Source organism: Trachypithecus francoisi, unplaced genomic scaffold (assembly GCF_009764315.1).
Source record: "Trachypithecus francoisi isolate TF-2019V2 unplaced genomic scaffold, Tfra_2.0 Lachesis_group0, whole genome shotgun sequence".
Classification (NCBI taxonomy): Eukaryota; Metazoa; Chordata; class Mammalia; order Primates; family Cercopithecidae; genus Trachypithecus; species Trachypithecus francoisi.
This window is the reverse complement of record NW_022681453.1, coordinates 39636744-39649044: the sequence shown is the minus strand read 5'-3', so window position 1 is coordinate 39649044 and position 12301 is coordinate 39636744. Positions and strand designations below refer to the sequence as shown.

General features: G+C 40.1%; 1 protein-coding gene across 12 annotated transcripts in view; it reads left to right on the top strand.

The window, feature by feature from the left end:
• The window catches only part of FOXP1 (forkhead box P1), a 639577-nt gene that overhangs the window by 384468 nt on the left and 242808 nt on the right, over positions 1-12301 (top strand). For all 12 annotated transcript variants that reach the window (XM_033210432.1, XM_033210433.1, XM_033210442.1 and 9 more), the window contains one exon: positions 7277-7467. In XM_033210432.1, coding sequence (XP_033066323.1) covers positions 7288-7467 — 180 coding nt within the window. In that variant the 5' untranslated portion in view covers positions 7277-7287. The remainder of the gene's footprint in view (positions 1-7276; positions 7468-12301) is intronic.

Genomic DNA, 12301 nt, shown 5'->3' with positions numbered 1-12301 from the left:
GGTTTGTTTCTCTTCCCCAGGGAGGCCTGACTCACCAGTTTTCATGATATTCTCAACCTCTACTCACCTGAGACCTGGAATGATTCCAGTTTTACCCTGATCTCCCATATGGCTAAATGAATGGCCATGTTTGTTTTGTTTTTGTTTTTTTAAAAACATGCTTTTGACAGTTTTGTTGCTCCTGAACTTTTTTTCCAGAGGGGCTAAATGAAATTCCAGATTTTCTAAAGATACATGTAGATAGATATCTATGGTACATGATAAAGTTGATAATACATAAATCATTTTTAACAACAGGTAATATGCATAATTTATGGTGTTACAGTGCTATCTTTTTGATATTTATGATGGATAATGTTCAGTTTTGGCCCTCATATTACTGCTTTAAATTATACCACAAGAAAATTAATGAGAAAGTAGATTTATGGGTTTCATTTGTTTGTCAATTCAGAAATTAATTGGGTGTTAATTTTAGCCGTCCCTCATCAGCCCAGGACTGTAGTATGTGTGCATTACTTTGCATTCATTGTAGCTTACCTCCCATTTACTGTGGGTCACTAGCTTTGCATACATTAAAATAGCCCTCCGGCTCATTCCCTTGATTACTTTTTGAACTGCCATGCATTAGAAAATTTACGCCTTTCTGTTATAATTATGAAAATGTGGTATTGGAAGATGGTGCCTTCATAACACAGTCAGCATACTGACTTTGCCTCCTAAGCTTGGCTCTTGGGTACTCCTTCCATGAAATGGGACCTATGCCAGTAGGACATTGGATAGACAAATGGCGGTGTCTGTAGGGTTCATTCATAATTTGTAGAAGTTATCTTAGGTGAGAAAATAATTGTCTGATATAACTCTGTTTCTCTTGTTTTGTTCTTTCTCTTCCTGTCTACCCTTTTTTTTCCCCCCTTCAAGAGTATGACATGCAACCAACCCTATTTGTAGACAGTTACTCTACATCTTGGGGCCACCATTTTTCTGTCTCCTTACCTGCATCCTTAACTGCTAAGTCTCATTTGTCATCCCCTCCGTGATCTCCTCAATGCTACCTGCTCCAGCAGCATCTCGCCAGATGATGGGTGAGCAGTGTAAAAGCATGGCCCTCATGCTAGCAAATGTGATGTCTCCATTGTTGCAGTCCTCTACTGGGAGTCTGTGACTTTCATCTGGGATTTCTATTGCTTTATTCCCTCTCTTTTGTGAAGACAGTAACACCCACACGATCATTAAAGAGTGCAGAACTGGTTTAATATACTAGGCCACCCTACTGTTTGCCTACTAGGGGAAAAAAATCTGTGGAGCTGTACCCCACTCCTTAAAACTCCTTTGTTTGTCTTGTGTTGCCTTGTAAACCCTTTGCACATTAAAAGGGAACCAGTTCATTTGCTTGATGAGAACCAGAACCAAACGTATGCTTTATATCTTAATATAGACAGGTTGGTCTTCTTTTTTCCTCAATGACATGAACATGATTATTGAGGGTTTTGAATCTTAATGATGCAACATGAGTAATTTTAAAAGTACCTCTCTTAGAGCTAAGCTAGTCCAAGTCTCATCCTTATTCTTTCTTAGTCTACAAACTGCATGGAGTTAACTGACAATAAAGTAAGAGCCATGTGGTCAATATTTCCAAAATAATGAAATCCACATAGTGAAATTCACATTCTTTTTTCCTTCCTTCCTTCCTTCCTTCCTTCCTTCTTTCCTTCTTTCCTTCTTCCTTCCTTTTCATGAGCTTGTTATCTCTTCAGAATTGCATGCCATCTTCCTTTTTTCTCTGCACATGGATGAACAATGAGAAAGAGAATTTTTCTTTTCAGATGGGGGGTGGACTGTGTAATTACTCTAATAATTTTCCTAATAGTGATTTCACCATTAACTTCTCTTCTCCCCATAGAAATAGAAACATATTTTACAAAACTATGTTTAGTTTAATTTACACATCCTTTTATGAACAGACCAAGTTCTTTAAGGGCATTTATTCTGCTTCATATAAATAATTGATCAGCCAAGTTAATTTACTTCTGCCTGACTTGGTCAACCTTAATTAACTGCCCTGGAATCAAGACTGAACTTTTTGTTAGCTTAAAATCTTTCACAAGCATGATAACAAGGGCTTTATTTTCCCTAAATTTTCAGCATCAACACTGTAACCAAGGAAATAATCATAATAATAAAGCACTGCTTTAATTTACTATAAATACATTGGCCTGGACATTATGAATTTTCCAGAATACTTCCAGAGAGCAGCTCTGTTGGCAACAGCAATAAATAAGCATGCTAAACTCAGTCTTTGTCCTTTTCTACAAGTCCCTCCAGCACAAAAATTGAACCTTTGAAATCAGTAGCTCTGTAATGTTTCGAAGCAAGATAAGAAGTAGATCATTTTGGCTTCTTTAGGCTTTTTGACATCTATGCAATTGCAGCATTGACCTTTGTAGGGTTAGATTAAATGGATCACGTGATTTAAACAGGCTCAGTTCATCTAGAGGTGCCATACAGGAAGGCAGACTCAGTTTGGTGTTGTTTCTGGAGGAAGGACTTGTTTCTGGGTATGGTGTGGCCATACCTTCATATTCAGGCACTTTGTATGATTATACAGTGCTTTCTGCTGTCAGTATGTCGTGGAGCAAGGCAGTTGGTTAGTTACAGGATTAGTTATTCCCCCAGAGAGAAGCAGATGTTAGGCATACTGGGTGCCTGGGACAAGCTTCCTTGAAGAAAAGAGAGTGCAACGTCCCTGATAGAGAAGATAGATTCTTCTCCTATATATATTGACTTGATTTCAGATGACTCTAATAGTGGCAATTCAAATGAAAAAGACAGTTGTTTGCAAAAGAGTGCCGATGCCTTATATCATTGTATTTTAATGCTTTTCTTTGTCCACCTGCACTCTTATTGTTGCCCTTCTAGAATTTCCTTAGTTTTCTTTTCATTAATTTCCTTATCCACTACCTAGCACAGGACTTTACAAACTGGAGATTCTTAATCATTTATTGAATGGACATGTTCGTGTCTGAAACAAAACAGTTATGGCTACATCTATCCCTTAACCGATTGAGCTTTAGTTTTCTTATCTGTGAAATGGGGATAGCATTTACCTGCCTTATCTCCCTCCTAGCCTTGTTACGAGTTTGAAAAGCACATCAGAGGGCTTTTGCAATTTGCGAAGTGTGATACAGATATAAAGGCTTATTAAATGACTTGGAACGTTTGATAGAAATATTGCTGGCCCAGACACTGTTAGAAATGTTCTTAGACATTGACACTCCTATTTTTTCACATGTGCTTTTCAAAAAGCTGTTTTCTCCTGATTGGTGTGGGAGATTATGGGAAATTTTAAATCTTCCAACCTACATACTACTGTTAGCACTTGACTAATTAAGGACATCCTCAGACCAAAATAATCCTTTATGCAATTTTGGTCCCAAAGCCTGCACTCTCACAAACCTGATTCACAAGCCAAGCTGCTTGGCTTGATGCCTGCAAAACTTGTACTGGAGGACTTGGCAGTCTGCTTTGGAACTGCATGGAGCAAAAACAGGGCCTTCTCATCAAACTGTGTATTGGAGACTGTTCTTACTCCACCCACCAGAATGGTGTCTCACCAAGGAAACAAAAGCAGGACCAGTCTCTTAGACACCTGCTCTCAGGCCTTGGATCCCAGTGGCCACATAGTCTGAAAGCAGCATTCTACCTGCAGCTCTCTTCCATCAGGGTGGGATATTTGGCTAAATATGCCTCATTCTGAGAGCAGGGGTAGAGTTTATATATGTGCAATGCTGTTGTCTTTTGGGGATCAAGTCCCTGGTATGGGGAGGTATTCCCAGAAAGGGAAAAATACATACATACATATATACATACATATGTGTGTGTGTGTGTGTATATATATATTCTATAGATTTTTTCTTTACATATGTTTGAGATATATCCTAATAATTAGATGGATTTCCTTGCTACCTACTCTAAAACAAATGCTCTCTTGCTTAAATACCTAACACTGTGCCTCTTCCTATAATCCTTTTTTTCTCTCCCTGCACCCCTTTTTTGAGACAGAGCCTCGTTCTGTCGCATGCTCTCTGCTCACTGCAACCTCTGCCTCCCGGGTTCAAGCAATTCTCCTGCCTCAGCCTTCCAAGTAGCTGGTATTACAGGCATGTGTCACCACGCCCGGCTAATTTCTTTGTATTTTTAGTAGAGAATGGTTTCACCATGTTGGCCAGGCTGGTCTCGAACTCCTGACCTCAGGTGGTCTGCCTGCCTTGCCCTCCCAAAGTGCTGGGATTACAGGCGTGAGCCACTGCACCCGGCTCTTTTCCTTTAGTTCTGTACAAAGGGGCAAGTTTGTGGAAGAGAGACTGAAATGCCCAGGGAAAAGTACCTAGATTTCACAATTCATTTCTGTTTTGGTGATGAACAAGGCACTCTTGTTATCTCATTACCTGATTCGTGTATCTTAGGGAAGATTTTGGTTATTTTTGAAAGATGCTTTACTCTGTGGTAAGAATATAACTGCAATTTCTAAAGGACTATAATTATTAGAAAGCCTGATCTGAAGACATGAGAATGAAAAAATAATAATAAAAATCAAGAAACGAGAGTGAATCAGCTGTTACTTCTCAGTTTGTTTCCCACCTGCTAGTGAAAAATGCCATTCTCAATCCACTTTTGGATCAACTTAAAAAATATATACATCTTTTGGGTTTATGAAGTCTATATCAAGTTGGATCATGCTATGCAGTGAAAGGAAATGAAGAAAGATGTGAATTTTTCTGCTTTTAATTTTTCCATTTGGTTTTTGTGCAAGTCTGCAGAAAACAGACTTCATCGAATTTCTAGCAAGAAAACAATGTCCTCTAAAGATACCCAAAGATTGAAATTTCCCTGTTGTCACATTTCATGTATGGGGCAGAAATCTGTAGCATTGGTTGTACATATGTCCTTACACAATTGGAACACATTTGCCTAAAAATTTTCTGCCCTTTAATCTGGGATTGGTATTTCACATTAAAGTCTTAATCATTCAGGCATTTCTCAGCTTTCATGTTTGAACTCTTTACTTCCTTTAATGACTTTTGCTTTTCCTTTTCCAAATCTTGGTCTATGAACTTGGAGTGTGACCTTGCCATTTTCATTGTTTTGCCCCCACTGAACCTCAACTTTAAAAATACACATTGTGGTTAAGAGCTTTGACTTAACTGAACTGGTTCAAATCCTGATTCCACCGTTACTGGCTGTGACATGTAGTGGACAAATTAAATAACTTGTGGAGGCTTAGTTTTCTCATCTGCAAACTGAGGGTAACAATCGTCATCAGCACTGAATTGGAGAATGTGTGTAAATCACCTGCATTAGAGCCTGCCTGACGCAACACTGGTGATCGGTAGATGGTAGCAGTTGGTATTAGCAAATGTTATCTGTCTTTCGTCATCTTTGGACATCTTTTCTGAGCCAAGTGCTGAATTGGCTCTCTGGGATAATGGTTTTGTGCCCAGAGAGTAGTAATAAGAGTGAATGTGAAATGTATTTACACGTAACTGAGTGATATTTTCTCTTTTTTTTTTTTTTTTTTTTTTTGAGACGGAGTCTCGCTCTGTAGCCCAGGCTGGAGTGCAGTGGCGTGATCTCGGCTCACTGCAAGCTCCACCTCCCGGGTCCCGGTTCAAGCAGTTTTCCTGCCTTAGTCTCCTGAGTAGCTGGGATTACAGGCACACACCACCATGCCCAGCTAATTTTTGTATTTTTAGTAGAGGCAGGGTTTTACCATATTGGCCAGGATGGTCTCGAACTCCTGACCTGGTAATCTGCCCGCCTTGGCCTCCCAAAGTCCTGGAATTACAGGCGTGAGCCTGGCCCTAAATTATATTTTCTAGCTACTCATTTTGCACCATATTTTCTTTTCTTTTTCTTTTCTTTTGTTTTGAGATGGAGTCTCGCCCTATCACCTAGGCTGGAGTGCAATGGCATGATCTTGGCTCACTGCAACCTCCACCCCCTGGGTTCAATCAGTTCTCATGCCTCAGCCTTCCGAGTAGCTGGGATTACAGGTGCCTGTCACCATGACTGGCTAATTTATTTTTTCTTTTCTTTTTTTGTACTTTTAGTAGAGACAGGGTTTCACCATGTTGGCCACACTGGTCTCGAACTCCTGACCTCAAGTGTTCCATCTGCCTCATCCTCCTAAAGTGCTGGGGTTATAGACGTGAGCCACTGCCCCCAGGCCTATATATTTTTGTTCTATTAGACTTTTAGTACCTTTGGCCAGGTGCCATGGCTCACGAGGCCTGTAATCCCAGCACTTTGGGAGGCCGAGGCAGGTACATCACCTGAGGTCACGAGTTCAAAACCAGCCTGGCCAATATGATGAAACCCTGTCTCTACTAAAAATACAAAAATTAGCTGGGCATGGTGGTGGGCACCTGTAATCCCAGCTGCTTGGGAGGCTGAGGCAGGAAAATTGCTTGAGCCCAGGAGGCGGAGGCAGAGCAGAGATAGTGCCACTGCACTTCAGCCTGGGTGACAGAGCAAGGCCCTGTCTCAAAAAAAAAAAAAACATAGTGTAGTATCAACAAATAGTGCCTGCACATGTTAAAATTTAATGTTTATACCTAATATGCTCTATAGGATGACTTGCTGGTTTTTGAGCAAAGGAACCAGAGAGAAGAAAAATTTAATCTTGGGCCGGGCGCAGTGGCTGCAATCCCAGTACTTTGGGAGGCCGAGGCGGGTGGATCATGAGGTCAGGATTTCAGGACCAACCTGACCAACATGGTGAAATCCCTTTCTTTACTAAAAATAGACAAAAAATTAGCTGGGCATGGTGGCATGCACCTGTAATCCTAGGTACTCAGAGGCTGAGGCAGGAGAATGTCTTGAACCCGGGAGGTGGAGGTTGCAGTGAGCTGAGATTACACCAGTGCACTCCAGCCTGGGCGACAGAGCCTGACTCCATCTCAAAAAAAAAGAGAAAAGAAAAGTTTAATCTTGAATTCTAGGTTTACCTACAAATATAAGTTTTTCTAAGGGTAATATATATATATATAATTTAAAACAATACTACTGAAACTTGAATTGGGAATGACAGTTTCAAACCCAAAACTAGGGACCTGACCCGCTAATGAGGGGTAAATTGAGTGAAAGAAAATGACAACTGTTTACAGATTTTGGCAACATTTAAACCAAGGCCCTTCTCCTTATGCACAACTGTTTTAACAGCTGCTTTTTTTTCCCTCCCCCCTCCTCCCGCCCCCCATCTTGGAAATCCTTGTATCAGGTTTTTGAGTCATGATGCAAGAATCTGGGACTGAGACAAAAAGTAACAGTTCAGCCATCCAGAATGGGTCGGGCGGCAGCAACCACTTACTAGAGTGCGGCGGTCTTCGGGAGGGGCGTTCCAACGGAGAGACGCCGGCGGTGGACATCGGGGCAGCTGACCTCGCCCACGCCCAGCAGCAGCAGCAACAGGTACTGGGGCTTTGGAGTCCTGGGAGGTGGAGGGTGGTGGGTGCGAATTTTACCGCTGAATTTTACGTTTAATCACGATCTCACGATCAGCATTTTGTGCTCACCTGTCTGCCAATCTGTCATTCTGTCAGTGGCATCTCATAAACCATCGGCCCTCTAGGAGTCCCAGCAGTTGGCTTAAGAGACTAATTTTCAAGCCCTTGGGAGTTGGAAAGTCCTGCAGGTCCCCTTGTGGGGAACAGTTGCTGAGACGAAGATTGAGTGGACCTGTGTCAGCCCAACTTTTCCCCGTTTTGAATAAAATTATTCTTTGGAGAAATGGTTCCCACTGCTTTCATGCAAATATAAAAATTAAACGAAAAACAGGCTTAAGCCTGTGAAGAAGGAAATAAGAGCTAAGGAATAAAAGAGAGAAGAAGAGTAGGTGAGTAAGGAGAGTTTAAATAAATACATAGAAATACAGGCAGAAATGCTGAGATAACAGCCAAAACATGTAGAACATGGGCATCACTGTAGGAAGCTGCTTTCCTCTACCTGTAGGATTTGGGGGTTTAGGGTATTTACATATGTTCCCTGTATTCATGCAGCAGTGAGTTTGTGGCTAAGTCTTACTGCTTTGAGTTATCTCTTATTGGCGCCTCCCCAAAATGTACGTAAGTTGGGGTATACTCATTCCTGTTAGTTATACTTTTTACAGGTATGGGACTGGGTACCTGTGAGTGACTGGTAAAATATTTCTAGATGGTACAGGCGACCCAAGAAATGGTGTTTTGTTGTCAAAGTGTTGATAAAAATTCAAATAAGTAACGGCATTTGCTTGAAGACTGGCTTTGGTTTTCTAGCCTGTCTTGGAATCAGGAAATATTATTAGGATTTGTTAATGATAATAGATGGTTTATGACATGTTTTGTTCTCGATTTACTTATTCAAAACATAGTTATGATGCCGCTCAGAAACAGGTGAATTAAAAAGAATGAGGTATCTTTGGGCCTTTCTGAAAGCTACAGTAACTTTTGTGGGGAGGAAGAAGATAGGGACAAAGTGCTTCTCAAACCATTTTCTTGGAATCTGTGTCAGACAAGCTAAGCTTATGTTTGGGATGCAACTTTGAGACAAGCTCTAAACCATGTTTATTTTCTCCTTGCAAAGAGTTGAGTAAGGAATGATTAGGTTGTTAGCTCCTTACAAGGTGGTGGAACCAACATGAGACTGTGGAACCTGTTGGGAGAAAGATGCAACAAAGTGAAAGAAAGGAAAAGTAACAGACCAGCAAAAGTCTTAATTCAGAGGACTTCCTGCAAGTGATTTGATCTTTCTTTCATTGGCAGCCCAAACCCATTTGTGCCTGCACCACGAGCTCACTTCAGATGGAATTTGTGATGTTCGTTGTGTATAAACTTTGTGCATTTAAGTTAGTGCAGATGGCCAAATTCCAACCAGTGAGGTTGTTAGCGAAACCGTGCAGTAGATAGTAAAAGGGTCTCCATGTATTTGTGCTAGTACGTGTTCATGTGATGTTCTCAGCCATTTTATTCAGAATAGTTAATGTTTTTGAATGACGTCTTCTATGCCCTTACCAGACGAGTGTCAAGATTGACTATTTCTTTATGAAGCACTTGAGCACTTGAGATGGGGCTACTGACTGGTGTGGTGATACTAAATAATTAGTATTTAGATTACATTAATTTAAAAAATGGGAAATTAACTTCTGATTTTTATTTGAGGAGCTAAAAATCATTCAGGATCTCCAAAAAACTTTACATATAAACCATCAAAACATGTGGTTTACATATAAACCCAAAACTCGCATGCGTGCACACACACAACAGCAGTAACAAATTGGCTACATAGAATAAAATTATAAAAGTCTACTTCACCAACATCTTCCTTAAAAAGTATCAGTTGCAAATGTATTTATCCACATCTTCCTTTGGCCATGACCACTTTGGAAAATTTGTTGTTACTGGTTATTGATACAAAGGTCAAGAAATGTTTTATGATTAGACTTTTATACTGTTTTCAAATGTTTTTATGACAGTTTTTTTCTCCGTATGCCGTTGACACGTTTTGGGAAGAAACAAAGCAGTGGGGTCTATCATTGTGGCTAAAACCCCCTGTATTGTGGTTAGCAAAGCCTTTTGAGGTCTTTTAAAATGTGACATTGACAGCTGTTCAACTCCCCTAAGTATATGATAAGGCTCTTAACAGGTTGTTGGGGAAAAGGGAAATCTCTAGATGAAATAAGAAAAACTGCAGGACTGAAAATATTTCTACAGGACTAGAGTTATCAGAGTTTTCTTCTGGACTGAAAACTGCAACAATTAGACAGTTTGGAGAAGTGTGAGCATTCTACAATGGACTAGGGTTGTTTTCATCATTTTTATTCTACAGGTTTTTACTTGAAGTGAGAATACCAGCAGTGAGAAAATCACAGCCATGCTGAATTCATTACTGCGGTAGTCACACAAAACCACGGATAAAATTTCAATAACTGCAGGCCACAGTTGAGTAAACAGTTGCACTGAAATTTAATTCCTGTTGACTTTTCCCCCATTCCTCGCCAGGGGCACATTCAGATTCCGTAGTACAAAGACAACAGGGGTTACAGCTTTGATTAATGTAGGACAGTGGAAGAGAATTAGAACTGTAAAATATGTTAGAAGTCCATGGAACACGAAGATCTGGCTTAAAAGGACCTGGCATAAAAACGAGTTAATTATGCTGTATATTATATTGAATGTTGGAGGATTTTCCAGTTGCACCAATACCATCATTGAGGATATGGGGAGAGTTTTTACTTAGTGCCAGGATTTAAAATAAATAAATGCAAACCTTTCCATGTTTGCTCCATATTATCAAAGATAATTATAAATTACAGCAAATGCCCTTTTCAGGATGGGAGGGCCCTGACAAAGATTCATTATGGAGTGCACTAGTTCCATAGTGAGTTTTGTTTATAGGTTGACTTAATTGCGTTCAAATGGCATTGTCATTTCTAAAAATTAGTTGACAACCTAGAGAAATGGGGCAAATCTGGCTTTTCCATCTTCTTTTGAAAAATTAGAATATCTGGTAACCTTGGGCTGATAGTCCCACAAGGGCAACAATTGTTGGGAGATGAATTGCTGTTGAAGACAGGGAGCCCTCCAGCCTGCTCTCATTCCCACCAGCAGCATTGCTCATTTATGCCTCTAGGTAGTGGAGTTGGCAATTCTGGGCTGGAAGGTAGACTCATCACTCAGAAGCCATCAGCCCAAGAGAGGTGCTGCCATTAGCTGGTAGAGCCTGCCAACACACTCACAAACTGTCTTCCTTCCTCAAAACTAAATGTATTATCTCTGTAATGTTTCAACTCTATTTATGTCTGGGCCATGAAACTATTATAACAATAGTTTTCTAATAATATAATTTGATAGAGTTTCTGAACATTTTCTTTTATCCATTGAGTAATTCTTTACCCGATACATAACTGCCTTTTATTTCCTATTATGCCTGCACCATTTCTATGTCTGTAAAAGTTGTATTGAATGTGCACTACTCCATTATGAAACTCAGCAACAAATACTATTAGCAATTACTAAAGTTTTTTTTTCTTAAAGAAAGGATTTTAAAATGTCCAGAACAATTTCATAAACTGTGTGGATTAATGCATTTTAAAAGTCTTGAATTTTAGAAAGCAGAATTTTATTTCCATATTGCTGCAAATGAGAGCTGTTTCAGATAAGCATATTACATAGAGCATAATGTTTAGAAGTTTCTCCATATACAGCATATGCTGTCAGGTCAATTAACAGAATGCATTCTAGAAAATGTTTATTCAATAAAAATGAATAGCTGTTAAATAAAACAGCTATTTCTTAACAACATTCCATTTAATGATGAGGTTTTTGTGGGGTTTCTTTCTTTCCTTTTTTTTTTTTTTTTTGGTACCACCTGGCAGTTTTATTGTCTGCAAGTCAGTATAGAGAGAGCTTTGGTTGCTGCAGTTTTGAGGTGTGGCTATCATTTTATATGAAGAGAACAGTTTAGAGGGAATCTGTGAGAAAAAACTTAAGACATGCTGTATTTGGAGTTTGAACATGTATTATTTAGAGAGTGTGGATAAGCAAAGTGTTTACTTCCCGTGGCTTCTTTCTTTGACATCTGGTTTAAGGTGTTGGGTCTTGTGGCCCAGAAGACTGTGTATGTTTTAAGTTAACAATGTAAAAGAAGGAGAGAAAATGTGAAATGACTAGTAAGGAGGTGGGAACGGTAGATAGGAAATTCTCTTGAAAAAGAAGGGGAGTAAAGAGGACCCATCAGGTTGAATTTTTCCAATGAGCCGTTGAAGGAGGTCAAAGATTAGTCACTTCCCAGAATACAAGAAGATCAGAGAAATGGGTGGGACTCAGGCAAAGAGTCTAGTTATGTACATTCAAAGGGATGTAGAGGTCAGCTGTGGTGGCTCACGCCTGTAATCTCAGCACTTTGGGAGGCCGGGGCGGACTGATCACTTGAGGCCAGGAGTTGGAGACCAGCCTGGCCAACATGGCAAAACCCTGTCTCTACTAAAAATAGAAACATTAGCTGGGCATGGTGGTGCACAACTGTAGTCCCAGCTACTCAGGAGGCCGAGGCAGGAGAATCACTTGAACCTGGGAGGCAGAGGTTGCAGTGAGCCAAGATTGTGCCACTGCACTCCAGCCTGGGCGACAAACTGAGAGTCTGTCTCAAAATAAGTAAATAAATAAACAACAACAACAACAAAACAAAGAGGATGTAGAAAATACAGTACCGGAGGAACCTGGGAGAATCAGGAGTTGAAATCTCAGGGTCCTCTGAACATGGGAAATGG